The sequence below is a fragment of the Hydractinia symbiolongicarpus genome, chromosome 7, assembly GCF_029227915.1.
Source record: "Hydractinia symbiolongicarpus strain clone_291-10 chromosome 7, HSymV2.1, whole genome shotgun sequence".
Taxonomy (NCBI): Eukaryota; Metazoa; Cnidaria; class Hydrozoa; order Anthoathecata; family Hydractiniidae; genus Hydractinia; species Hydractinia symbiolongicarpus.
Genome location: NC_079881.1, coordinates 6,030,687 through 6,056,022, shown reverse-complemented (window position 1 = coordinate 6,056,022; position 25,336 = coordinate 6,030,687). Strand labels below are relative to the sequence as shown.

General features: G+C 32.1%; 1 protein-coding gene across 2 annotated transcripts; it reads left to right on the top strand.

Moving 5' to 3' along the window:
* Nucleotides 1-5,693: 5,693 nt before the first annotated feature.
* LOC130648695 (DNA ligase 1-like) lies at nt 5,694-25,202 on the top strand. Of its 2 annotated transcripts, XM_057454755.1 has the most exons (25): nt 5,694-5,747; nt 6,020-6,067; nt 10,660-10,798; nt 11,576-11,808; nt 12,715-12,933; nt 14,011-14,101; nt 14,279-14,374; nt 15,575-15,631; nt 16,230-16,326; nt 16,628-16,703; nt 17,127-17,191; nt 18,091-18,192; nt 18,397-18,473; nt 18,788-19,065; nt 19,274-19,485; nt 19,834-19,944; nt 20,226-20,297; nt 20,900-20,968; nt 21,327-21,402; nt 21,767-21,849; nt 22,154-22,306; nt 22,818-22,952; nt 23,975-24,037; nt 24,422-24,514; nt 24,870-25,202. In XM_057454755.1, exons 2-25 carry the CDS (start codon nt 6,061-6,063, stop codon nt 24,951-24,953), a joined length of 2,688 nt encoding a protein of 895 aa, XP_057310738.1. In that variant the 5' UTR covers nt 5,694-5,747; nt 6,020-6,060; the 3' UTR covers nt 24,954-25,202. The 2 variants fall into 2 exon arrangements, with proteins under 2 accessions (XP_057310738.1, XP_057310739.1); XM_057454756.1 differs by lacking the exon at nt 10,660-10,798 and having other exon boundaries at nt 5,700-5,747.
* The last annotated feature ends 134 nt before the right edge of the window (nt 25,203-25,336 follow it).

The window sequence follows — 25,336 nt, the reverse complement described above, 5'->3', positions numbered from 1 at the left end:
ATACTAAACTACCTAAGTATTGCAAAACTTGTTGTGTTTAGATCAAAACACAAGAACCCCTGCGGCCTAAAATATCGCAATTAGCAATCCAGAGTTTTCAATGACCTAAACGTTATGAAGTGGAACTTAAAACAGAGAAAGATGGGGAAAATCAATGTAATAATCAATCAAAGTAATAATCATAGCTAACTTTGTTAAATTACCCACAATACAACCGAATATATCAAAATTATAGATTTCACATAATTTTAAAAAAATTGATCTCGAAAATTTCATTATGGAAATCCTATTATGTATAATTGATGATTTGATTATAATGGCTTTGTAGAAGTTCAATGAAGTTCGTTTATTAGGGTGCATTTAAAAGAAAAAAGGTGCGTTCATCAGTTATGGCACATACAGGTTTGAGGCAAGCGAGTAAAATGTATATACAGAAATATGGCGGGAAATAACTTTGCTGAGACTGAATCTTTCTGTTTTTTCATTTGTCAAACATTTCTGCCGTTAATTCGAATTAATTTGACGTTTATGTAACAGTAGCTAACGAGAGAACAAGATACTCATCCTCCCATTAACCAACAGTCGGGACGGGGAGAGGATGAGAACACAATTTCAGTATAAACAGAGTGATGAATTATCCCTGCGCCCAGGTTATCGGCGACCACAATTCCTCAAATCTGGGACAATATCCCTTATTATTGATTATGATTTATGGAATCATCAAAATTCTTTAAAACGCAATATCTTTAATCGTTCGTCAAAAGCATATGATTTCAAGCTCTACACAACAGTTTTATTAAATTTCTGACATTACCACATTCTATGTTTTCCTCCCTAACCAAGTGAATTCTTTCACAAGCCATTGAGCTACAATCAGGCACATAAATATGTGGCCAAGCAACAAAAATACAAGCTCATTATGCAGAAACTGTCTCCCTGCCCCCCTATATCAATGTTTCAACGAAATTCAGTGCATGACACACAAAGAAAACATTGATAGTGGGGAGAAGAGGGGCTACAGGTAATATTTTCACTATTTTTAATGGTTTGGCCATATTTTTTGTCCTTAATTGTAGTCTCTTATACTAATTTTTTTTTTATTTTATCAATTTGAGCAAAAGGAAATATTTAGTCGCATATAATACAAAATTACTGACGATACACAGTCCATTTTCTTAAATTCAATTTATTGAATTGGAAAATTTAGTTGTGTATAATTGTTTTTTCTTTCTTACATCCTGAAATTTAAAGAAACTGATTTCGACAAATCCAAAAATTTGAAACAAATAAGCGTAATAGTTATAAATTGAAATCAAAAAAGGATGTTGTTTCGTTCGTTTTAAATATAAAGATGTCCGTTTGAGTTGATCATAGTGGACATTTAGACATAGTAAACATCCAAAGCTAAATAGCTTCTGCAAAAGTTTTAAGAACGGGCTAAGGTTTTTATAGAGTCATGTAATCCTATCTTATTATCTTATGTTTTTAAGTTTTAGAACATAGCCAGTTTAAAAGGGGCCGTATGGAGATGATCGTATTCTCACCACTTTTTTTAACTATCAGTTATATGCTGATAAAAAGAAAATCACTTGTTGACAGTGCTTTTCTTTAAGAAATATATAAAGGGGAAAAATGGGTTGTAAACAGAGATTTTTTTATATGGGGTCGACGTTTTTGAAAATCCAAGTAAAGGGTGCCGACTCGTCGATAACGCTGGGGGGGGGGGGAGATCAGCCAAATAATGCATGCATTTCCCAAAATGTAAAATTCAGTGTTTTCCATCCTATTTACTTGGGCACAAATAAGACAATCCTCAAAGTAAATAGAGATGCAAAATTTTATTAACTATATATTTATACGCAAATTGTATTAACACAGCTTCTAAGAACTCTGTATCAAAAAACTTACATTTTATTGTAAAAATTGTTTCGCATTTTTTGCGTTTTTTATTATAATTATGTGCAGAGCTTTGGGAAAAAGGCGCCATGTTCTACACCATTAATAAACACTCTTGCCACTAGGAACAGCATGATTGGTCAATGCTGTTCTTATAGATAGACGAAGTAATTTTCATATTGATTATGAACTTGTTCATTGGATTACGAGTGGCCGACTGCTAAAAACACTGGATATGTGAGCTTGAGTGACTTGTTGAATAAAATTCGTTGTTTTCGTGGGATAAATCCCAATTAACTTTACCAACGACACCTGGCAGAATTAATATGTTTACGATGGGGCTTGTTTGGTCTTGCCTTATCTAGATCGTGGACAAAACTAATCAAGATATCTCTTTCCAAAACTGCCTAAAAGAATGGCTATTGACGTTTCCATAAAGTCTGTTTTAGCGAAACTACCTGATTAAAAAATAAATTTAGCGGATAAAGCCGTAACATTAAAGCGATCACATCGCTGTAAACCGCGAAACCTGTCCATGGCTGACACCAATTCTACCAACTTGTCTTTAGCGCAAGTGGTGGCTATTATAAAAAATCAGCATGGACATAGTGGTTCTAATTAATCGCTTTGCAATCTAAGGTCCGTGGTTCAGTTTACATCGTTTAATGCTGTTGTTTACCAATGAATAACAGTGTTGACAGACGCTTAGACTCCATCGCCACTAAGCATAGGAACAAAGAAGGAAGAAATGGAAGCAAAAAAATAAGTTAAAGTTCCTAATCATGAATTATGAAACAAGTAAGTTATAGAAAGTTGTTTATAAATTATTTTCAAAGTATTCATAGTTTTGATTTATTTCTTAAACCATTCTCAGCTAGTTGAAATTCCGTACTGCACTTATCTCCGTAATATCGGCTAAAAAGCCGCGGAACAAAAATGAGCATACCGTAACTCCATCCTTCTTTTAACAAACGCCCAGGCTTATTTACTTTTTCAACTTTTAAGGCGTTTATTTTAATGTCGGTGTTGTATTCTAACATTTATTTTGATTTTTTTAGTTTTAATGGTTTTCTAAGTGATATCAATACCGTCGTCTTCTTCTGCATTTCTTCATCCAAAAAGTTGAAGGGAGTGTTGGCCTCTTCAACATGAACCTCCAAGTTGTTTCCATATTAAGTAGTAAACATTGGAATTTCATCATACAGTGAAAAAAAAGGTTGATAAGTTTCCAAGTTTTGTTCATACTCGCTCGTGAACACTTGTCATTTGTGTTATTACTTTGATTTTTAGGGGGTTCTTATTTAGGAGGGGGCGTTTATTTACGGGCGTTTAAAAGAGAGAAGGGGCGTTCATCAGTGGATACGGCACATAAAGTTTTTGGGCAAGCGAGTAAAATGTATATACAGAAATATGGCGGGAAATAACTTTGACTGAATTTTTCATTTTTATCTGTTCTCTCATTTTTCCAATCATTTCTGTCGTTAATGTGAATTACTTTGACGTGGATATAACAGTAACTGCCTTACTGCTGTTAACATTTATGTCAGGCTCCAATATGCACCCCTTGGACTTAAAAACGAGCACTGAGCTGACGTTGAAGAGACAGAATTAAGCTGTACCTACCATATATATCCTTTATCAGCTAACTTTCCTGTTACAGACTTGGTTGTCCCTGACATTACTGAATCCAACGTTTAAGGAACGTAAATGCTTTCTTTTTTGGGGGATTCTTGCGCATCCGTGAAAAAATCAGAAAAATTGACAGGCAAAATGCAGACCTTAAGTAAAGAAAGTCAAATTATGGTTTAACAATCGAAGTATGGTTAAATTATATTGTGGCTACTACAACACTAGCATCTTTTCAATACATGTAAGTTATAGTATAATTTTAAAGTTTTAAGTGGACTGGTACATGACTTACTGCCTGCATTATTTTGCCTGTTTATTTGGGTAAGATGTCTGCGTATTGCAAACAACAACTTTCATGATGAAACTTGTCTATAGCTCCAGTCCAGCTATAGGCCACCTCTTGCAGAATCTTGGTGCTTTCCTATTCAAATGACTGTTCCTTTTATGGCAGAAAAAAGATGAGATCAGCCAGGAGATAACCAAATCTAGTTAACAGTATAGGTAACAAATCACAAGATATTATTTGCCAAGAGATTGCGTCACTGCAGGGAACTTCCATCTCAAAAAAAACTTAGCCTGTATTGAAAATATATATATCTAGTTACATATATAATTGAATAATTATATATTAGTAGTTTTTTCATATTTAGTATATATCTCCTACAAAAGCCAAAACTTTGTATATATACATATTTAACTTTTATCATGACATTATTACGCTGTTTTGAGACAGACAGAAAACATGTCAAACAATATTCGAAAGAAAAACAATGTAATGTTGCGCTGGAAAGCATGAGACTTGTAGTTTTTAAAGGTTTTCAAAGAACAATGATGCCATTTTGTAACATTAGTTTAGAAATATAAATACAATTCGAGAATCGGAATGCTGTCTTTGCAAATCATTCTAACCAAAAAATTCTTAAAATTGGGAATTATATTTTCAATATTTTGTATGGCCTATTTCTATGTTGTTGTTGCAACAAAATAACTATTAATGAGGGATCAATGGCAATTATCCTGTTGTCATTTCCGACTACGGCTGCAAAAAGGTTTTCTCCAAAATTAGCACATTTTTGCAAACCGACTTTATAATACTACTGGACACTAGAGAATACACTCATTCGAGATCAGCAACAAGTAAAACAAAGTAATTTAAATATGCATGTGAAAAAAATTCAATTCTAGTCAAAGATAAGAGTTACAAAACCTCCAGTGTTTGGGTTTCACTGGTTAGACTATTCCCTTCTCTTTCCACTTTTTTTAATATTTTTAGCAAATTTAGACCACACATATGACATAACTATATCGTTACCCAGGAAGTGTTGTTCTTTCAGCTAGCATGCCCTTGTAAATTGCGTGCATGATGATGAGTGTGCATGCTGGGAATTTCATGAAGAAAACAAAATGCATGCTACAAATCGTGCACATGAATCCATAAAGAATTTAAACATGCAATTTTTTTTTATTTTTCAATCAGTGTATAGAGCCCTTATAAGTAGTGTAAAAGTGTTGAATATATTAAAAAACACATTGCTTTATCGTAAGAAGTAACCTATAGCAAATATACTTATAGCGGGATTACATTAAAACATTGAACGAAGAGAGTGGCTGCATCATACCACGTTCTATTAACTATGATAATCTACCAATTTTTTTGTGGTGTCAATCAACCCCTTAACCTTGCCCAAGACTATCTTTTCACTGGGGGTTTTCTTTTCTTCCTAACAATTGTAAAACTATGCGTCATTTATTTCCTTTTGTCGTTGAAGCTATTTTTACTGAAAGACTATATATAACTATTCTTTTTTTTAAAAAAAACAGGCTGTTTCCAGTATTTTTATTTAAACTGAAGTTGTGACAAAGTTTTTATGGAAAATGTTATTATGCCTAACAAAACGGTTCGACTGTACTTAGCTAAAGGTGCAATGAAGTTTTTTTGAAAAGGGTATTACGCCTATACGCATGTGCAACATCCGTATAGGCGTAATACCCTTTTTGTATAAGTGCACAGCCTGGTGTTCGATTAAACTTCCACTTAACCTTATTGGCTAAACAAAATAATATTGACTGATTGTTTTTGCTACAACAGGGTAACAACAGGTTGTAATACCTTCATTTGGCATTTAAAAGAATTTTCACCGATGCTTTCCTAATCTGGTTATTTTTGATTTAGTAAACATATATATTGAACACAATAAAAATATGCCACAAAAGACTATAGGGTAGGTTTTATATTTATTTTTCAGTAAAGTAGGTCTATTCTCAGTTGTTGTTTTTTAAATTGTGTATATTTGCATATTATTTAAAATGGTCCATAGTGGACTGGTAATCACTGCTGCAGTTTTACATTGACTTCCTTAAACTGTGAAAAACTGTTATCTGAAACTTGTGTATTATTGTATTTTATCTATGAAATTAAATTAGCAGTGTGATATTTCTTTTAGTTTAAAATGTAATCACTATTTATATAATCCATAATTATGTTGTCCTTTAGATCATTCTTTACAAAGAAGACTGCCTCAAAGAAGACCGAAAATGATGGGTAAGTGGAAATGTCACTTCATGTAGCTGATCTTATTTTTATATAATACTGTAAATGATTGAATAAGCACCTACTTTCAGATAAGCAACCCTTTAAGCCTCCCCCTTCCCTGAATTAAAGACAACAAGAAGCCCTGGGGGCTCTAAGAATTTCCACTCGCTATCAAAATATTTGATGACAACCTGCTAATTCGTTGTGTTATCGTACCAAACATTTGAAGAGGTTTGGTGCATGAAGCTCTGAAGATAAAGCACACAAGTGACATTATATCTTACAACAAATGCAAACAAAATGAAACGTGTCAATAAACTCACATTTTAACAGAAATTGCTAACAAAAAATACAGCCTATCATTCATGGTTAAAAGTCTTGCGATTGAAACGTTTATGGTCTTAAACAGCATTTAGTTGACAAAAAATCAAAATTTTGTTTAACATCCTTTTTTTGTTAACTTTGCCAATTTTTGTTGAAAATAAAGTAGTTTTAATTTTTGGACAAATTTTGGCCTAAAATGACATTTAAGGTGGCAAAAAATCAAAATTTTGATCTCACTATCATGTTCAGCATACTTTATTTGTTTACTGTGCCAAATTTTGTTGAAAAAAAAGTATTTTTAATTTTTGGAACAATTTTGACCTAAAATGACATTAAAGGTGGCGAAAAACCAAAATTTTGATGTCACTATTATGTTCAGCATACTTTTTTGTTAACTGTGCCAAATTTTGTCAAAAACAAATACCAATTTTGGCTGAAACATCATATGACTTCCCAGTACTTAGGGAGCTTGGGTCAAAGTTTAAATCTGTGACGTTGCAATTGACCATTTGGGACAGGGTTAGTTAGTCAGTTATACAAATACTATCCTCTTCTCAGGGGAACATAAAATCCCAGGGTCGATTTTTTCTCAAAAAATGCTTCGAAAGAAGAAAACGACGGTTTTAAAGAATTTCCTACGCCTTCAGGTGTGGAAATTCAACAAGCATTTATAAATACCAAGCTCTTTCACATAGTCAAATTTCATCTTAAATTTTTGAAGTTTGTATATAGCACATTACAGGAACCACCATTATATTTAGTTATTCTTCATGTCTATAAAAATAGTATTTGCCAAAAATATAAAACAATTATTTACAGTAAACAGTGAAAAAAGGGTTTTTTATTATAAAAACTTCCTTTTGTTTTATTTAAAGTTAAAAATGTTTATTTTCCTTTCCTTATTATCTTAACAGGGCTACAAAACAAGCTTTTATTTTTGTGACTTACATAACAGCTAAGCTTATTGCAAGGGAAAATTTATGACTACAAGGACAAACACAAAATTTTAAAACATCATCATATTGTATGCCCAATTATCCCAATTTATTCTATACAGTACCGCTTGAATGTAACTTTACATGTACAGAAGTTTTACGACCTCATGTAACGATCTCATGTCTACATAAAGAACGTTCACATATCTTTTGTTTATACACGAACTTAATTGCTTTCTATTGTTATCGTCGTGCGCAAGTCAGAACAATAAGATTTGATGAATCCTTTTGTTGTCACATGTAACATGCATGTTATTGTTTAAAAGTGTTAAAGATCACGAAGGCTATTGAAATATTTTTTTTTAGAAAAATGAACGAACATAACACATTAAAAGCATTTCTATCACCGTTTTTCGTTCTTAAACTTTTAAAATGCGATCTAACGAAGCATTTCTATCGCCGTTTTTCGTTCTTAAACTTTTAAAATGCAATCTAAAAAGCATTTCTATCGCCGTTTTACGTTTTTAAACATTTAAAATGCGATCTAACAAACCTTTAATTTTTGTTAATTTTTTATTTTCTTTTGTTGATCTCTTGATGACTATAGCAATTAAATACAACAATGGGACACATGCAGTTCACACAAGCTAATTAAATTTCGCGAACAAGACATGAACTCTATTGTTTTCAACATGCAAAAATAGCTCATGTGTTAAACAATAGGTTAACAATAACAACGAAAGTTTTGACGCTACCGAAAGCTCATGCGAAGGTGATAACTATCATGTACATGTAAAGTTACATTCGAGCGGTACTGTACATAGTCACAAGAACCACGGATAGTCTGGTAGGGGGGCATGATATTGCTGTTTTTGCCAGTAAACTCCAAAATGAATTATTGGCCTTTTTAATTTGTAATTTAAGGACAAAAAAATGCCTAATATCAGAGAAGAATGAGAATCATTCTTCTCTGTTATTATGTTATTCGTGTACGCTTCAGCCTTTTTTTACAGTTTATGATTTGAATCTTTTAAATAGAATCTACTCAAAGGACCTTGAGGAAAAAGCAAAGAAAGAAAAAGAAATCAATAAAATATTTAGCCATCAATATGCATGTATGCCTGACTGCATGTGCAAAACTTCTGTGCCTAGACCTAGCTAGGTACCTCTGTGTTTTGATGTGCACTGTAGCTTTTTCGTTATTTTGTCAATGATGGTGGAATTCATACAACATGAACTATCTCTGTCTCAATTTTGGCATAAAATCACAATTGCATATATACTGTGTTCAGGGCTTCGTAAATTTTGACTTAATAGAAGCTGAGTTTCGTGTATGCGACATGAAATTCATACACGATAGTTCACAACAATTTTCGTGCACATAATTTCGTCGCTGTGCGCTTAAATTGTGCTTGCAATTTTTAGAAATTTTCCTAACAATAAAGGTTAGTCAGGAGCTTTATATAATCGATTTTGGCCTTTCCCAATTTTTAGGTATGGAATACAAGCCCTATTGACCTACGTACCTCGTGCATGCCTTAAATACTTGGAGTGCATACGTTTTTTTTCTATTATTTAAAAACTGTACAGAAGAGGGACCTCTGAATTTCTTTATCTCCAAATTGATGCTAGATTTCGGCTATTTTAAGTAAGCCTATTCATAGCCAACCTAACTAATGCGAAGGTGAACGCCAACGGAGCACTGATGAAGCAAGTCTGCAAAACTGCAGGCAGAACAGACACACATAATTATTTTTAACCACAGGCGACTGACCTTCTACTACCCGTTCAAATGCCACTTGGATAAACTTGAAAGATTTTTTTTAATTTAAAAACAAAGCATATTTTTCCCTATTCACGTGTGATGACTTTACAAATAATAGTAATAATACTACAAACTTAAAAACTTATTTTGTTTTACATGTTTTAAGTTTTCTTTAGCACGTCATTTTTGCGATTTAATTGGCTTAATAAAGTGCGCAGCCTGACTTTGTATTTAGCGGCACAAATTTATTACTTGTGGTAAGTGTGGTCATGATTACGAAACTTTCATGATGGCATATGGCAGATAAAAAAAACGAATAAATGCCGAACAAAGGTTACTAAAAAAGGTTACAGATCATATTTGAATTATCTTGTTATTTTGCATGTTTCGATTTTTAATTTTTAAAGTTATAATAGGGAACAGAAACGTGCTTATTTTGTTTTATATGTTTAAAGGCTTTTGCAGTCTCCAATGTTTGGGGTTCACTGGTTAAATCCTCCCCACCTTTTAAGAACACGCCAAAATACTTTTGGATGTGCGATCATACACACGTCAAAAACAATAATATCGTGTGCGGAGGAAAAAACTTTCCGTACGTCCTTTCGTAAAATTTTACATATATAGAAATGCGGCTTTAGAAATCCTGTTGAAATCAGTGTCGTAAATTTGTCATTTCGTAATGGTATCATGGCAATAGATCGCTCGTAGTTTATTTTGCTGTTTATTTTGCTTCTAAATTTTTATAATAAGGAGACGTATTTATCAATATTAAGAAAATGTAAAGCAGATTTCCAAGTTGATGCTAGGTAATTGCTTTTGGGAAACTATTTTATTTAAGCCATCCTTGTTTCTAGGGTGTTTTGTTGAACTATAGCTACGCTGGGTTCATAACATAAAACATTAGTGATAGAAAGAAAGGAAATTTTGCTAGGTAAAAACGTTTTGATATTTATTTATTTTTACGCGCAAAATAGATTGCTAAAAATGATCTTGCAACCTATTGTGATTAAACAATTGATCGTGTGGAGTCATTGTTTATCAGCGAGGCAATTATTTTCTTAAAAAAACAAAAGCTATTGTTCTGTGTAACTATTCATGCGAGTTTCGCGTCCGCGGTAGATTACATTCAGACTGTATTGTAGATTACAGGAAGAAAAATGTCACTGCAGATCGTACAAAATCTAAAACAGTTGGATTTCAAACTATAAAAAGGCAATTTTACCATTCCATTCAAAGAAGTCAGAGTGAGAAAGGAATGTCTAAAAATAGTTTTGCGTAATAAATTTTTATATCCCATTGTTGATTCCTTTGGGAAAACAATTTGTTTCAGAACTCAAATCATGATCTTGGAATGATCATGATTGTTTTTCTCATTCGTCTAAAATGTGAAATACAAAAAAACTAAACACAAAACCAATATTGAATTAATAAGCAAATAGTGGAATGGTTTTATTATAGTGTACCACTACTAGCAGGAGAATGTTTAAACATTTTTAACACATTTCAGTGTGTTTTCTCTGAATCACTGATTTATGGAATCCCAGTCTGTTGTTTAACTTTTTAACTTTACTTTGTAGGATATGGTAGATTTTTACATCACACCGTATTTCACTTGAGAATAAATTTGTTACATACTGCTTTGTATTTGAATGTTCCTGTTTATCCACAAATAAAACATATTTTAAAGAGAAACATTTATCCTGCTGTATTCTGCAGGTAATAAAAGTTGTACTGATAAATTTCTTCTGTTCTTAAGCAAAAAAAAGTTGCCTTAAAAATGGCGTTGGTTACAGTGGCAAATAAAACATTTTTATCAAAAAGATTCGTCCTGCTGTCTTTCGCCAGAGAATAAAAGTTGTAGTGATGAATTTCTTCTGTTCTCATGTATTAAAATCTTACTAAAAATAATTTTAACTACAGTAATGTAATAAAAATGTTGGTAATAGAATGATGAAAACAGAAGAAAAAAAATGTGTATACAAGAATACAAGATGCCCAATTTAATACATATATCAGTCTGACATGTCCTACGTATGTTATTGAAGGACATTATATAAATGGAAGGTCGAGCTGATTTCTCTATTTTTCCTTATTTTTTCCAGGAAATAAATTGGGAAAAGGAACATGCAGAAACATAATAAAGTTGGCTGAAAATAATCATTTATAATTTCAATTATATGGATTCTTAAACAAATTGATCACAATCTATTAGCTGTTTTCTGTTTTCCTTTATAAGAATAAAATATGGATTCGTTAAAGACAGGGGTGCATCAAAGTTTTCAAACATTTGTTTTCATGTGTGATGTTTCACAATCATTTTCTATCTTTAAAAAGTTGTATACAAAGGACAATTTTTTATTTTACTATACTGAAAATTCACGTAAGGGGTTTTTACTTAAATTTTCTCCTGATATAATTTTTATGTTTTCATACATAGTATATTTTATTCCAGGAGACTTTATAATTATAAATTGAACACGCTTATAATTTTAGACTAGCTTCGAACAAAGAAATTGATTCACCAGTAAAAACATCGAAGAAGGCAAACAAAAAAAGAGTAATAGATAGTGATGAAGAAAGTGAGGAACATAATACTTCTAACAAGGCTGTAGCAACAAATAATTCGGAGAATACAGTTGAAAGTAATGGAAAAAAGGTGAAAAGTGAAGTTTCAAATGGCCATGAGGCTGACACTCAAAACAAATTACCTCCGAAGAGAAAAACTGGTATGTTTATTTATTATTATATAAACAAACAAGATTTTGTGAAAAAGGCATTAAAAAAATAATTTTTTTACAAATTTTTAAATAGAAATTGAATGACGTGCTTTTTTACATTGTTGCTATAGTAATGCTGAACTGATTGAGAAGAAAATATCCTTAACCTTATGTTCATCTTTATTGAGGTTATTTTAAGAATGTTGTTTATGTTATATTTTCATGTCAAATTGATTAATAGACCTATTTCCATATCCTAATATGCATCCGAAAATGCAGAATAACATGACAACGAGATTAGTTGTGAGCATATTTTTCCATAAACTTGTAATTTTTCATAAGCAACGTCTGCTTTTAAGTCTTTTTTGAAAAATTTCGACTTTTTCTTTTTAAAGGAAAATTAATGATTGTGTTAAAAATTTTCATTATATTGTTATAATAACTGTGTGAATTTTTTTGTTTTTTAAGTTATTTAAGGTCAAAGTAGTACTACAAGCTATGTACACCAAGTGCCGCTACAAATTAACAAAATATGTATGAACCGTAAAATTTAGACAAAAAATTAAAAAGTTAAAAAGTTTTTGCCATATTGTTCTTGTGATCTATAATATAATACCCGTATATGTCTGTCCGTCCGTCTGTCTGTCTGTCACACAAAATGGTAGCTTAGCTGCGCAAGTTGCGAGACGCATGCAATATGCGGTATAACAAGGACAGGAGAACCCGTGGATTTTTCCACGGGCTAACGACTAATATGTTAGAATGTTTAATTACAAAGAACATATCTTTATTTGTTCTGTTAGTTTTCCTTTAAGATATTGGATAATTTTTAGATAATCTTAAAACTTTTCAAAACTGCTTGGTTATTGTTTTTCTAATTTTATTGTTTTATTTTATCTAACCTTTTATCTTTAGCTAGAAAGAGTGTCGTTGGACCAACGAAGCGGAAGTTAAGTTCAGAAGATGAAGTTCCTAACGACAGCAGCACAAAATGTCAAAAAATATCAAGCCAATGCAAAGAAGACATTAAGAAGTGTGATGATGTTTCGCGTGATGAAAAATCAGACAAAGAGATCACAAAGTCTGCAGACGCAAAAGCTGTGCAAGTTAAAAAAGAAGCAGATAGTACACCATGTGAATATACATATTTCAAAATATAAGAATATAACCTTTTTGGTTAACGGCCATTAAATGCTTTCCCAGGGGTCCCTTAGAAAGTGATAAATTTTTGGAAAATAAAAACTAGAATTCCTGCATGTAAAAAAATGCATTGAAAGTGACTTTTTTCTGACCATGCATTTCTTTGTGTACATTGAAATTAAGATGCATGGTCTTACGTGGTACAAAACAGTTTCTTTATTGATGATGAGAGTTTTTTTCATTGAGATTTAAATTATAAAATCAAAATCGATGCATCAAACAAAGTTTAACACTGTAACATTCTATCATACTACAACTTAAAATAGCCATATTTTTTTATCAGCTTTTTGTATCAAACTTAATATTATTGTTAACCAAGCGTATCAAAATGATTGTGCAAAGCAATGTTCCTAGGGTGCATTAAATCATGTTTACAAGTAAGCACTATTATTGTTAACCAAGCGTATCAAAATGATTGTGCAAAGCAATGTTCCTAGGGTGCATTAAATCATGTTTACAAGTAAGCACTCTTAAGCTGACTGTACTTCATTATCGTACATAATAAATATTACGGGCCTACAATAATTTGATATTTATGATAAAAAGTAGTTGGGTACTTTGAATCTCATTAAATTTTTACAGTTTATATTCTGTTTGTAACCCATTGTCTGTATTTGTAAGTAGTGCCTGTTTAGTCTGTTGCGGCAGTTTTTGCCCACATAAAAAATATTGAGTTAGAAAGAAGTGCTGAAAGAAGAGTGCTGCAGTGTGTAATTCTTTAAATTTAGTTTGGCTTTAAGCTATTGTTACTTCAAAAATAACCAAAAAATTTGCTGACTATCCAGCTCCAAAATGATGCAGAATCAGAGATTTTTACTTGTGTATAGAATATTTAATTTATTAGTTTTAAAAATTTAATTTGTGCCAAGCGAATTAAGTTGCAATTTTTTAAATTACAACTTCTTTTATTTGTCAAGGTTATGGATCATTGAAATCAAATTACCATTACTTATATAAATTATGGAGTTTATGCCCACATTTTTTAAGCCAATATAATTAATTACTTTGTAGGTAAGAAAGACACAGAGAAAGAGGAGTCCCATAAAAATGTAGAAAAGAAAAAGACAGGATCATTTTTTACAAAAACTGAAACTAATACAGAGTATGTATATTGTAAGCTCTGGTTAGACATTAAATTGTAGTTTTTCTTTGTTCAGATGCTTGTTTTTATTATGTATATTAGTTTAAAAGAACATGTCAATGATTTGTGAAAAGAAGAAGGCACTGGGAAAAAGCATTTTATTAGAACAGCTTGAAGTAAATTTTATATGCCTTTCAGAAAAAAATCTGAGGTATCAGTAAAGCCTGAAAATTATAATCCATCGAAATCCAAATACCATCCTGTTGATGATGCTTGTTGGAATGTTGGACAAAAGTATGTTTGTGTTTTTACAATGTACCTTAAATGCTTGATTCAGCACCTAATTATTATTATTTATTATTATAAACAATTTTTATACAGGATATAGATTTTCAATATATATAATATTGCTATTAACAAACGTCCTGTCTTTAAAAATAAAAATCGAAATATAGTAAGGTAAAAGTATATATTATATAAGCAATAAAAATAAAACTAGTTAAAAAGTCTTAAAATTAGCTAAAACTGCCAGATTGTGTGTGAGATGATAGAATAAACAGCAAATGTCTGTTTATGAAACTAACAGGCTACAAATAAATGATCACAATCACATAAAGGTATTTACAAATTGGTTATCAAAAACTAGTTTACATAAGGTGGCTATTCAAGAAACGTGTACAATCGAGCATTATATAGCATTCTTTTTTTCCAAGTATTCTCTGATTTTATTTATTTTAGTAGCACTGTGATTGCAATAGCGGAATAAAAAATTGATGATTTAATTACTTTACTCTTACACAACCTTCCATAATAAATTTGTGAAAATTTAAACTTAGCATGCAACTGGAGGGAGATGAGCTAACATGGGATACCTCATCTACAGGGTGGGATAGATTAGTAATGACTTCACACCATGAATTAAAATAGATGATAACTGCTGTCACAAATCGTAGAAACCCAACTCTCTAAGTAAAAAGATATGCATCAAAAAACAACCCAAAGAAAACATAAGATAAAAGTAAAAAATATGGACTGTCTAAGAACAATTTATGATTGGTCCAATGATTACAACATGACTGATTTTGCATACTAAGCCAGCGGGTAATGGCTATATCAGATGATCAGATGAGTTAAGAACTAGGACTGATAAACACAAATTTAACTGGCTTGCAGGTTAAATTGGCCTAACATGACAGTGTAGTTATAAAAACAGAAGTTATGAGGAACAGAAGACTCTCAAATTGCAGAACATGTCACATGTTAACAAAAAAGCTAAAAATATATTTTTGCCTATGATTGTAGCCAAATTAAATACTAAACAAGATTTGTGTGCATTTTTAAGGTTAACATGAATTTATATTTGATTACTATTGTTATTGTACACTTATTCAAATTGACGAATGAATGGAGTATATTTAAGTTAATAAGGTATTATCCTTTAGCTGAACAGACAAATCTTACTATCGTTTAAGCATTTTTTCTTTTACTATCTAGAGTACCATACCAAGCATTGAGTAGAACGTTCCAAAATATTGAAGAAATTTCTGCTAGGTTGGTAAAACTTACTTAATATTATCCTTTTGCAGTAAAAGGTCAAGTTAAACTGAGTCGCTGGTAGCGATCAAGGGAACTATAACTGATGTCCTAGGTCCTAGTTTTTTAAAAGTTGCAATATTTATCACACAGGATTTTATGTCATGTAAAATAGAGAGGTTAGTAGTAAGTAAGTGAATTCAGTGAAGCATAAAGAGATTACAACAGTGAGTTGCAATTTTATGTACCTATTAATTTTTTGGTGTTGCAAGTTTAAGGGGTTGTTTACATGAGAGGCGGGACAGGACGTTTGCCAGTATAATTTATTTCTGCCTTATATAGAAAAATAGGATTTTTTAAAATGTGCAGAAATTATCTTGTTCGTCTTGGGACAGTGTGTTTATATAGAAAAATTGACTCGGGATTTCATTTATTCACAACGAGAAAAAATTGATGCAGGACCAAAAATTTTCATAGGAACACAAGGTAGAGGGAGTTAGAGGCATCCTGGCAAATGTCTTATTCCGACAATCATCCTGTCTTGCCTCTCGTGTAAACTTCTTGAAGAATATTGATGCAGAATTTCTAAATATGAGTATCCCTGTTTTATTTCTAGGTTAAAAATACAATCAATATTGTGCAATTTCTTTCGTTCTGTTATTGTTCTCACACCTGATGATCTGTTATCCTGTGTCTATTTATGCTTGAATAAAGTAAGAAAATTGTTTTAATACTATCCACAAATCTGGAACTTTTATAGATGTTAAAAGATGTTTAATTTTACTGTTTTGACTAGTAACAATTTTTTTTTTACCTTCGGTATAACTATGTTTGAAATCAGTGCCTGTATTACTACTGCTGCTGTTGACGCTTTAAAAACAGAAGTTATTTCATTACCAACCAAAAATTTTTTGTTCTTAGTTTGATACACCAAAAAGACTTAATTTGTTGCTGAAAACTAAGTTTCATATTTTGACAAATTCCTTCATTTCATTTTTTAATACGTTGTTTTAGCTAGCACCAGCATATGAAGGCATAGAGTTAGGCATTGGTGAAAATGTTTTGATGAAGGCTGTATGTGGTGCTACTGGTTAGTTTTGTTATTTGTTCTAGTTATGATTGATGAAAATATTACAATAAAAATCTATGTGTGACTTTGGACTGTACGTTTTTATTGATAGGCATAGTTCTGCCATATTGACATTGTAAAAACTGTAAAAAGAATGTGAAGGTTGTAATTATGAAATTTGAGAATTTAATACCTTCTATCTACACAACAAAGATTTACCTAAGTTGATCTTTTCTAATTATATTTATTTAAATCTGCATTATAATACCCGACCCTCTGTGTATGAGTTAAAGACAGCAACTGCAAGTAGCAACATGTATTTCCATGGATTTTTTAACAGGCTAAGAGCTAGTAAAAAATAAAAATGCTAAAGTGTGGAAAATGTAAGGCAATTTATTCATAGACACTAAACTGTGAGTTTGTATTGTAAGTTTTGTATTGTAGGTAAAAGTATGAAAGAAATAAAAGCAGAAGTTGCAGAAAAAGGTGACTTGGGCATTGTTGCTGAGGTAAACATACCTTTTCTTGTGTGTATCTGGATAGTTGTTAGCGAATGTATTCATAAGTTTCATTTCTTTTTTAACAGATTTTGCCTAAAGTTTCATTATGTCATACAAAAAGCTGCACTTTCAAAGAAAAGTTATAAACAAAACAGTGCCAATTGGGCCACTTTGCAAAATAAAATAAAAACAAATAGTCTCATTGAAAGAGTCACAGTATAATGTGAAAAAAAACATTTGTCATGATTTTTTGTTTTTTTTGTCAGTTTGCATATTAGGATATCACTATTCATATAATTGCAAAGTGGCCACGAAGCTGGAAAACCTAGCACAGTCTGGGGATTTCCAAAAACAGTAGAAAGTCAGGGGAAAGTCAGTAAAATGTAGCAAATTGGTAAAAGCGAGTCAACTTTGTGTAAAAAATCTCAGCTGTCAACTATTTTAGTGCAAATTGATCATTGTATACGCAAGTATACAATGAATTTTATATACGCAAGTCAGAGAAATTTACGTTTTGATCTAAGCCGAAAGCAATGTGTAAGCTGCAGATTTTACTTCATCTAGCAAGATCCTCTGATCTTTTCACACTTGATTCTCTTGATAACCAAAATACGTGTCTTTGAAGGAATATTAAATTTGTACGCACACTATTAATTTGTAGAAATAGATATGTATATTGTTGCCACAAATATAAACAAATGTTCAAAAACCTTGGTTAAAGATCTGGAAAAGAAAGAACACAATTAATTTCTTGAAAGAGTGTAATAATAATGACATATTCCTCGTAACAAATCGAGCAGTAAATGGAACTTCCCTGAATCTGTCTTTTGTGTCATGGAATGTGTTAGCAGTTAAATTTTACTGTCATATATATTTTCATGTGTATTGACTTATATCTTCATTTATAGAGCTGCCGTACAAATCAGAGAATGATGTTTGCTCCTCCTCCACTGACTGTAGCGAATGTTTTTAACAAACTAACAGAAATAGCAAAAATGACTGGACATTCGGTACGTATAAGTTCGGTGTCAATTAAAATTTAAAGTGGTGTTCAGTGGGATAAAAAGCAGGCGATACCTATGACTCAAAACTTTGTGCGTCTTGTACAAAGAATTAGAATTTAAAGTTACAAAAAAGTGACATTTAAATCCTGAGGCAAAGTTTAAACGCAAAATAAGAGCCCTTTAATTTAATTTTGTATTTCTGTTTTTTAGTCCATGGCGAAAAAAACTGAAAAAATACAAGGCATGTTTGTTGCGTGTCGAAATTCTGAAGCAAGATACTTAATCAGGTAAATTAATATTTTAGAAAACAAAGCATTAAATTCGTAGAGCTCCGAGATTTTCAGTGGTGATTTTGTAACGTAAGCATCTTAAGTACAAAGTAGTCACTTATGATGTTAGTGTGTTGAACTTCTTGGTTACCTTGAAGGTAAAAAATCTCTTCTGACAAGATGTACCAAAACTTTGGAAATTTTGGAGTCTGTTTGTAAAAATTGTCTTGTTGAATTTGTTCAGCATTGTTGAATACTTAATAGGATTGCACTATGAAAGTATATTGTATTAGCTGGTCTATTCTGTCATTTGTGTATCATATTATTGACAGGTCTCTGGGTGGCAAACTCCGAATCGGATTAGCAGAGCAGTCAGTGTTAGTCTCTCTTGCCCATGCTGTCGTTCTCACTCCACCAGGTCAAAGTTATCCACCAGAGATATTAGATGCTGGCAGTTGTCTATCATCCGAAAGTTTGAAGAAGGACATGGATGAAGCAGCATTAGTGATCAAGACAGCATATTGTGAATTACCTACCTATAATGTGATTATTGCGAAACTTCTTGAAGCTGGATGGAAAAAACTACCTGAAACATGTCATATAACACCAGGTACTAATCTGAATGTTGTTGGTGTGTTTCCCAAAGAGACTGAATAAATGTTAATGTTTTCAATCTTTACCTTACTACTCATTGAAATATAGTATTAGTCCAAGTTAAAGTTCATTTCAGTATTGGAATTGGTATTGGTATTTGTTTGGAAATAAATAATATTGTCCTGGCGTTTTTTTTTGCATCTAATAACTACTTCTATATTTAGGAATTCCATTAAAACCCATGTTGGCGCATCCTACTAAAGGAATTGGCGAAGTTTTGAAAAGATTTGATAATGCAGAATTTACTTGTGAATACAAATACGATGGTGAACGCGCTCAAATCCACGTGCTTGAGAATGGCAAGATACATGTTTTCAGCCGGAACCAAGAAAATAATACCACTAAATATCCGGATATTATATCTAGGATGCCCAACGTAAGTTTCACTGGCTGGTTGTCTTTCCTAACCGAAGTTTGAAGGTTCAGACATACTAAACAAAATTAAGAACAGCCAGAAAAACAAAGAAAGCTTTCTTCTTTTCGTTTTTATTTCAGTTTTTAATAAAAACACTGCACTATTGTAGTTCTGTTTAAGTAAGTATTAAGAGAGAGTAAAGTTATTGCTTACGTATTCATCCCTTGGAAAAGCAAATGCAATAAGTCACGGTAGTTAGTCTATTAAGCTGAAGTGATTAGTTTATATTTATCATACCACTTGTATTTAAACATACTTAAGGTTTAAAGCGTTGTTGATATACAATATGTTAGTCCCAATATGTCATAGGTGATGAAATCACATGTTAAATCGTGTATTATTGACACTGAATCAGTTGCTTGGGACAAAGAAAAGAAACAAATTCTACCCTTTCAAGTTCTGACAACAAGGAAAAAGAAGGTCAGTGTTCTTTTAAATGGTGTATTTTTTTATGAACAAATGTTAGCAGATTATTGCACAGATTGACATACCAGGCTTAAAACACAAGCAAATGTTGAAATTATAGTGGAACTTGTGAAAATTGGTGAAATGAAGGAAATGGTTAAGGAAGTCAGGCATATTTGAGTTAACAAAATCAATATCATAGACTCGTACCTTTATAGTTTCAGCTGCATAATATATATAAAATTTTGAGGTTTGATGCTGCAAGAACCCGTTTTTTTTTGTTTTTTTATTTGTAGGATGTTGATGCAAATGAGATAAAAGTGCAAGTTTGCGTTTATGCATTCGATCTGCTTTATTTAAATGGAGAGGTAAGTCTACTGTGAGGTTTTCTTTGATTATCCTTTAAAATCCTAAATTTCGTATTCTTTTAAAGAAACTGTGAAGTGCACCTGTTCACCAATGAGCCCCTATGTTAGCAAGTGTGACATGAAATATTTAATTGTTCAAATGTCACAGTATTTCAATCTATGAAGTAGTACTATCACAGAAGTAGCTAGCTACACAGCTACACAAAAACTGAGACGTGTCACAGAAGTAACTAGCTACACAAAAACTGAGACGTGTCACAGAAGTAACTAGCTACACAGCTACACAAAAACTGAGACGTGTAACAAAAAGATTTTCTACGCTACTTGTTTTGTCTGATTTGTAAGGATGGCTTAAAATAGGACTAAAACAACTGAGGCTTGTAGCGACAAAAAATTTTGTGCTACTGATTTTGTCTGACTTGGAAAAATGACTTTATGCTTGAAACAGAACTAACTCAAGCAAAATTTGATTCATTTAAGTAAAGAAAACGTCTCTTGTTGATTTTCACTGGTTTTTTTAAAAAGGTGGAAAATTTGAAATGATGAAAATGTAAAATTAAGTTAAACTATTTAAAAGTATGTTTTCGTTGTTGTATCCTTAGTCACTTGTGAGGAGACCTTTCAAAGAAAGAAGAGAACTACTTCGAGACGCTTTCGAGGAAATTGAAGGGGTAGGAAGCATGTCACATTATCTTTTTGTTTTTTTGTCAGTGATGTCAAAGTATGTTACTATTCGATGTCATCAATCTTCTACTGTTTTAAAATAATTTGGAAAATATCGAATAAAATGAAGCTCTATTTAATTTATAAAATGGGCAAATCTAAGAGTATGATAATATGTGCAAGTTAAGGAGTACAATCTTTTTATTTAATTGCGCTTTCTCATTCCTAACAAAGATTTGATTTATCTATGGATTTCTTCTGACACACTGCTCAAATAGACTAGTTTGCCTACCAAAAGGTAAAAGTTGATCAAGCTAATTATATTGTCGTAAAGTTGATTTGTTTTGGGGTTTTTTTTTGCTTTAGGAGTTTGTGTTTGCCACTTCAAAAACGTCATCGGATACAGATGAGATTTCAGAGTTTTTAGAGGAATCTATTCAAGGTATGACACAACGTTAATTTTACAAAGGTTGATATCCATAGATGGCGAGGTTGTATAGTGGTTGTGTGATTGGTCATATGAATACCAACGGTTTATTCTGTTTCAAACGGTGACGGTTTATAGTGTTTAGTGTTCTTCAGTTGTGAATGGTGGTGGTGTAGAGTGTGAAGTGTGGGTTGAGTAGGTGGCAATGGTGTGCAGTAGTTATTTTCTTAGCATTAATAGGGTTATACTTATGTTTCAGAGAGAGCAAATTGTAAGGCAGAAATAGTCGTTAAACGTTTAGTATTTCAAAAACCTGTTCCACTAGACATTTAGTTTCATCAATTTATAAAATAAAGCGTTAGAAAACTTCCCTTTATAGGAAACTGCGAGGGTTTGATGGTGAAAACATTAGACGTAGACGCCACATATGAAATCGCAAGAAGATCACATAACTGGTTGAAGGTACGTTAATTCCTCCGTTACAAGCTACCTGACAAGTTAGGTTAATACGGTGTGTATTTAAAAGGACTAGTTACTCGCTGCTAGGGCCAATCTATTCAGTCAAATTCCATCTTAAGTTTATCGCTAATTTCATGTAAACGACCTCAGCTCTTTGAAAAGAAATTAAAGAAACTAGAACAATAAATATAATTGTGTTTGTGCAAAAAATATCTAAGCATGCGTTTTTATTTATTCAAAATATGAAGTAAAAGGACAACTTCATATATATATATATATTCTAAAAAATTTCATTCAATGCTTGTAGCTCAAGAAAGACTATCTTGAGGGAGTGGGTGATACTCTTGATTTGGTGGTAATTGGAGGCTACCATGGCACCGGTAAACGAACGGGAAAATATGGCGGATATTTGCTAGCTTGTTACGATGAGGAAAATGAAGAATATCAATCCATATGCAAGGTGTGTTATAAGAATAATTTTGTAAGAACAATAGGGCTGGGAATGGCTTTAAAATAAGAACAAAATCATGACAATACAAAGCTGAAATTTTACTAGAAAAAATCGCTTTTTATATCCACGCCACTATAAAAATTTAAAAAAAAGTTAGACTGATTTAAATGTTTCTTTTTCATGGTAGAACTTTATGAGATATTTTTGTGTCAATGCATCTGAAATACAATAAGTACACTTAAAAAAACAAGTTTGTGTACTAAAACTTCCTTTTTCCTAATTTTTTTCAAGAAGATTCTCCTAAGAGCTTTCTACTCGACGTTAGCATTAAAATTACAGAGAGGTCGATTTGTGATTTGTAACATGAATGAATTTGTATGTGTACTGTCGAACGAGAAGCATTTTGGACAGTCGGAAACATTTTTTCTTTCTTAACATATTTATCCAGAATTGTCAAAGAAACAGAAAAGCTATGTTTACCGATAGTGTTGAAAAGATATCATTATTATCATTTTTTTAGACAGGCACTGGATTTTCAGACGAACAACTGTTAACACACTCCACGTTCTTCAAAAATCACGTGATAGAGAAGCCTCGTTCCTACTATCGTTATGGTGACAACGTAAAACCAGACCATTGGTTCGACGCTGTTCAGGTTTGTGTCTAGCCGTATTATGTCTGTTTGACAAGACCAGGTCATGATAAACCAGACGCGAAAACTAACAAATACGATATATTTTTTCGACTTTGCTGCGACTGGCGAATTCCCGCAGATGTTTCACGGGCTTACAGTTAGTTTTTTTAGATTTATTTTGTTGGTATACAGTGTATAAATTTCTTAATGCATACCATGTACGATCTCCCAGGGTTTTTTTTGTCAGAATTTAGTTGTGTTTTTTTTTCACAGTATAACTACACAAGTGCCTAAACTGGCTGATTTCTTTAACTTGTTATCGTGAACGTTTAAACGCAATGCTGACAGCGATAAAGTTCTTTAGTTGTATATGGTAGTTGCTGTATTCGAAAATTGTCGAACATGGGAAGGTTTCGAACAAATAGGGGTTTTTTTCTTTGAAAATAAAATGTTCACTATGTGGAATAATAAGTTTTAGTGCCTCAATCGTAACTTTTCAGTCATGGACTTAGAGTCACAACACAACACAAAGTTAAAATTATCTCCTAAATCATGCTAACGGGCGAACTCGTGGATCTTTTCACGGGTTAACGACTAGTCTATAATAATAACCGTTTCCCTTTAAAAATATCCGTATTCCGTCTCTGATTTTGCGCGAGTAAAAAGTCGTCCTACGGAAACATGAAATGCGACGTATAAAGGACTGTCTGTCTGTCTTTGTCTGTCTGTCTTTGTCTCTGTCTGTGTCTGTCTGTTTGTCTGACTGTGAGCAGCAACGTGTGAATTTTTTCATTAGCATAAGGGTATGGTTTTTATACAATAAGAATTTAATTTGTAGTTTTGGATTATTTTTACGCTGTACTTAATCCTCAAATCTTGAATAAAAGCAAAGAAGTCTGAATACTGTGATCTCATACAGTCATGGCGTTACTGATGTCAATTTTGTGTAATGTGGTATCCTTTGTGTAAAGAGTACCAAACACCCTGCAAGTTAAGTGAATTTGAAAAACAAGGGTATTATTGATTTGTTTTATTGTCTTTAGGTTTGGGAAGTACGAGCTGCTGATCTTTCAATATCCCCAGTTCACAAAGCTGCCATGGGAATTGTAAGATATCTTTTTTTTTTTCTGCAAGCTTTATTTTTGTTTTCTACAAACTTTTAACTTCTGTCGAATTTTCAAGTCGCGAAATGAAATTTTCAGGTCTTGTTCTTCTAAATTTTCACTGCTTTCTTCACAAAGATGGGCTCACCAATGCAATGATTATACTTTCATAAATATTTACTTTTTTAAAACTTTCTAGGGAATTTATTTCAATAAATATATATTTTCTACTTTCGTTCTCATAAAGTTGAAGGAATAGTTAATTTTTTTAGAAGCATTTTTTTATTTTATTTTATTGTGTTTTTATTTTTTTATTTTTTTGTATTCTTACTTGTTTTTATTTTTTTGACAGACGAAAACACTGTTTCTACGCATCCGTTTTTTTAGGTGGATCCCCATAAAGGAATCTCGTTACGATTTCCGCGATTTTTACGTGTTCGAGAGGATAAAAAACCAGAAGAAGCCACCTCGGCTAATCAGGTGAGTTGATTTTTTCTCCTGTAAATGTATTTTTAGCGGCCTATCTGCCTGTTTATAAAAGTCATTTCTGTGTGCGTTGTCCCGTAGTAATACATCCCTTTTCATAAGTTTGATTGCTTGGTAATGCAATTTTTTGGACTTTCTCAATTCGCCTTGATTGATGCTAGGTATTATCCGGTGCTTGTGTGATTAAGAAACTTAAAATGTGGCATTTATAGCTATACACCTTGAAGAATAGCTAAAAAGTAAAAACATTTGAAAACCTGTAAAAGTTTAAAAAGATTTGGCAAGCACCCTGACATATCATATTTTACATATGTTGTTAAGCGATATCTGTTGTTAAATTTTTTTATAGGTCGCTCAATTCTACAACAGCCAGCAGCAAATTCAAAACGCCAACGAAGGTAAGAAAGCAGAAGACGATGACCAGTTTTACTAACTCTAAGAAATAGACCTCCGTGGAGGAGTGCATTAGTTGTGGTTTCCTCCGAAGGATTAAATCGCTGAAATCGCATAAAAACTCCGAGCAAGAATTACGCGCTAACGTCTGAAAAAAAAATCAAGAAGAAAAGAAGCGCCATTGTAAGAAAAAGACGTTCCTATTTATACCATTTAAATGCAACTCTCTGTACATGTTTTCTTGTACGCAAATCTCTGAATTTAAAATATATTGTTAATGTAAGTTTTATATGCGATGTTCTCCATAATAAGTCCGAGTTGTTGCTACAGATTTGTCAGTTTTCAATGTACAGTTAAGTTTCTCATTTTGTAGTTAGTTTATTTAGTACGAAGCGATGTGGTAATAGAAAATAAAGTTAGAGC

Excerpts from the sequence above, each read along its gene's own strand:
- LOC130648695 (XM_057454755.1), top strand. Across the intron at positions 14,375-15,574 it reads TGTTGGAATGTTGGACAAAA|AGTACCATACCAAGCATTGA; the intron begins GTATGTTTGTGT and ends TTTACTATCTAG. Across the intron at positions 16,704-17,126 it reads GGCTGTATGTGGTGCTACTG|GTAAAAGTATGAAAGAAATA; the intron begins GTTAGTTTTGTT and ends TTTGTATTGTAG.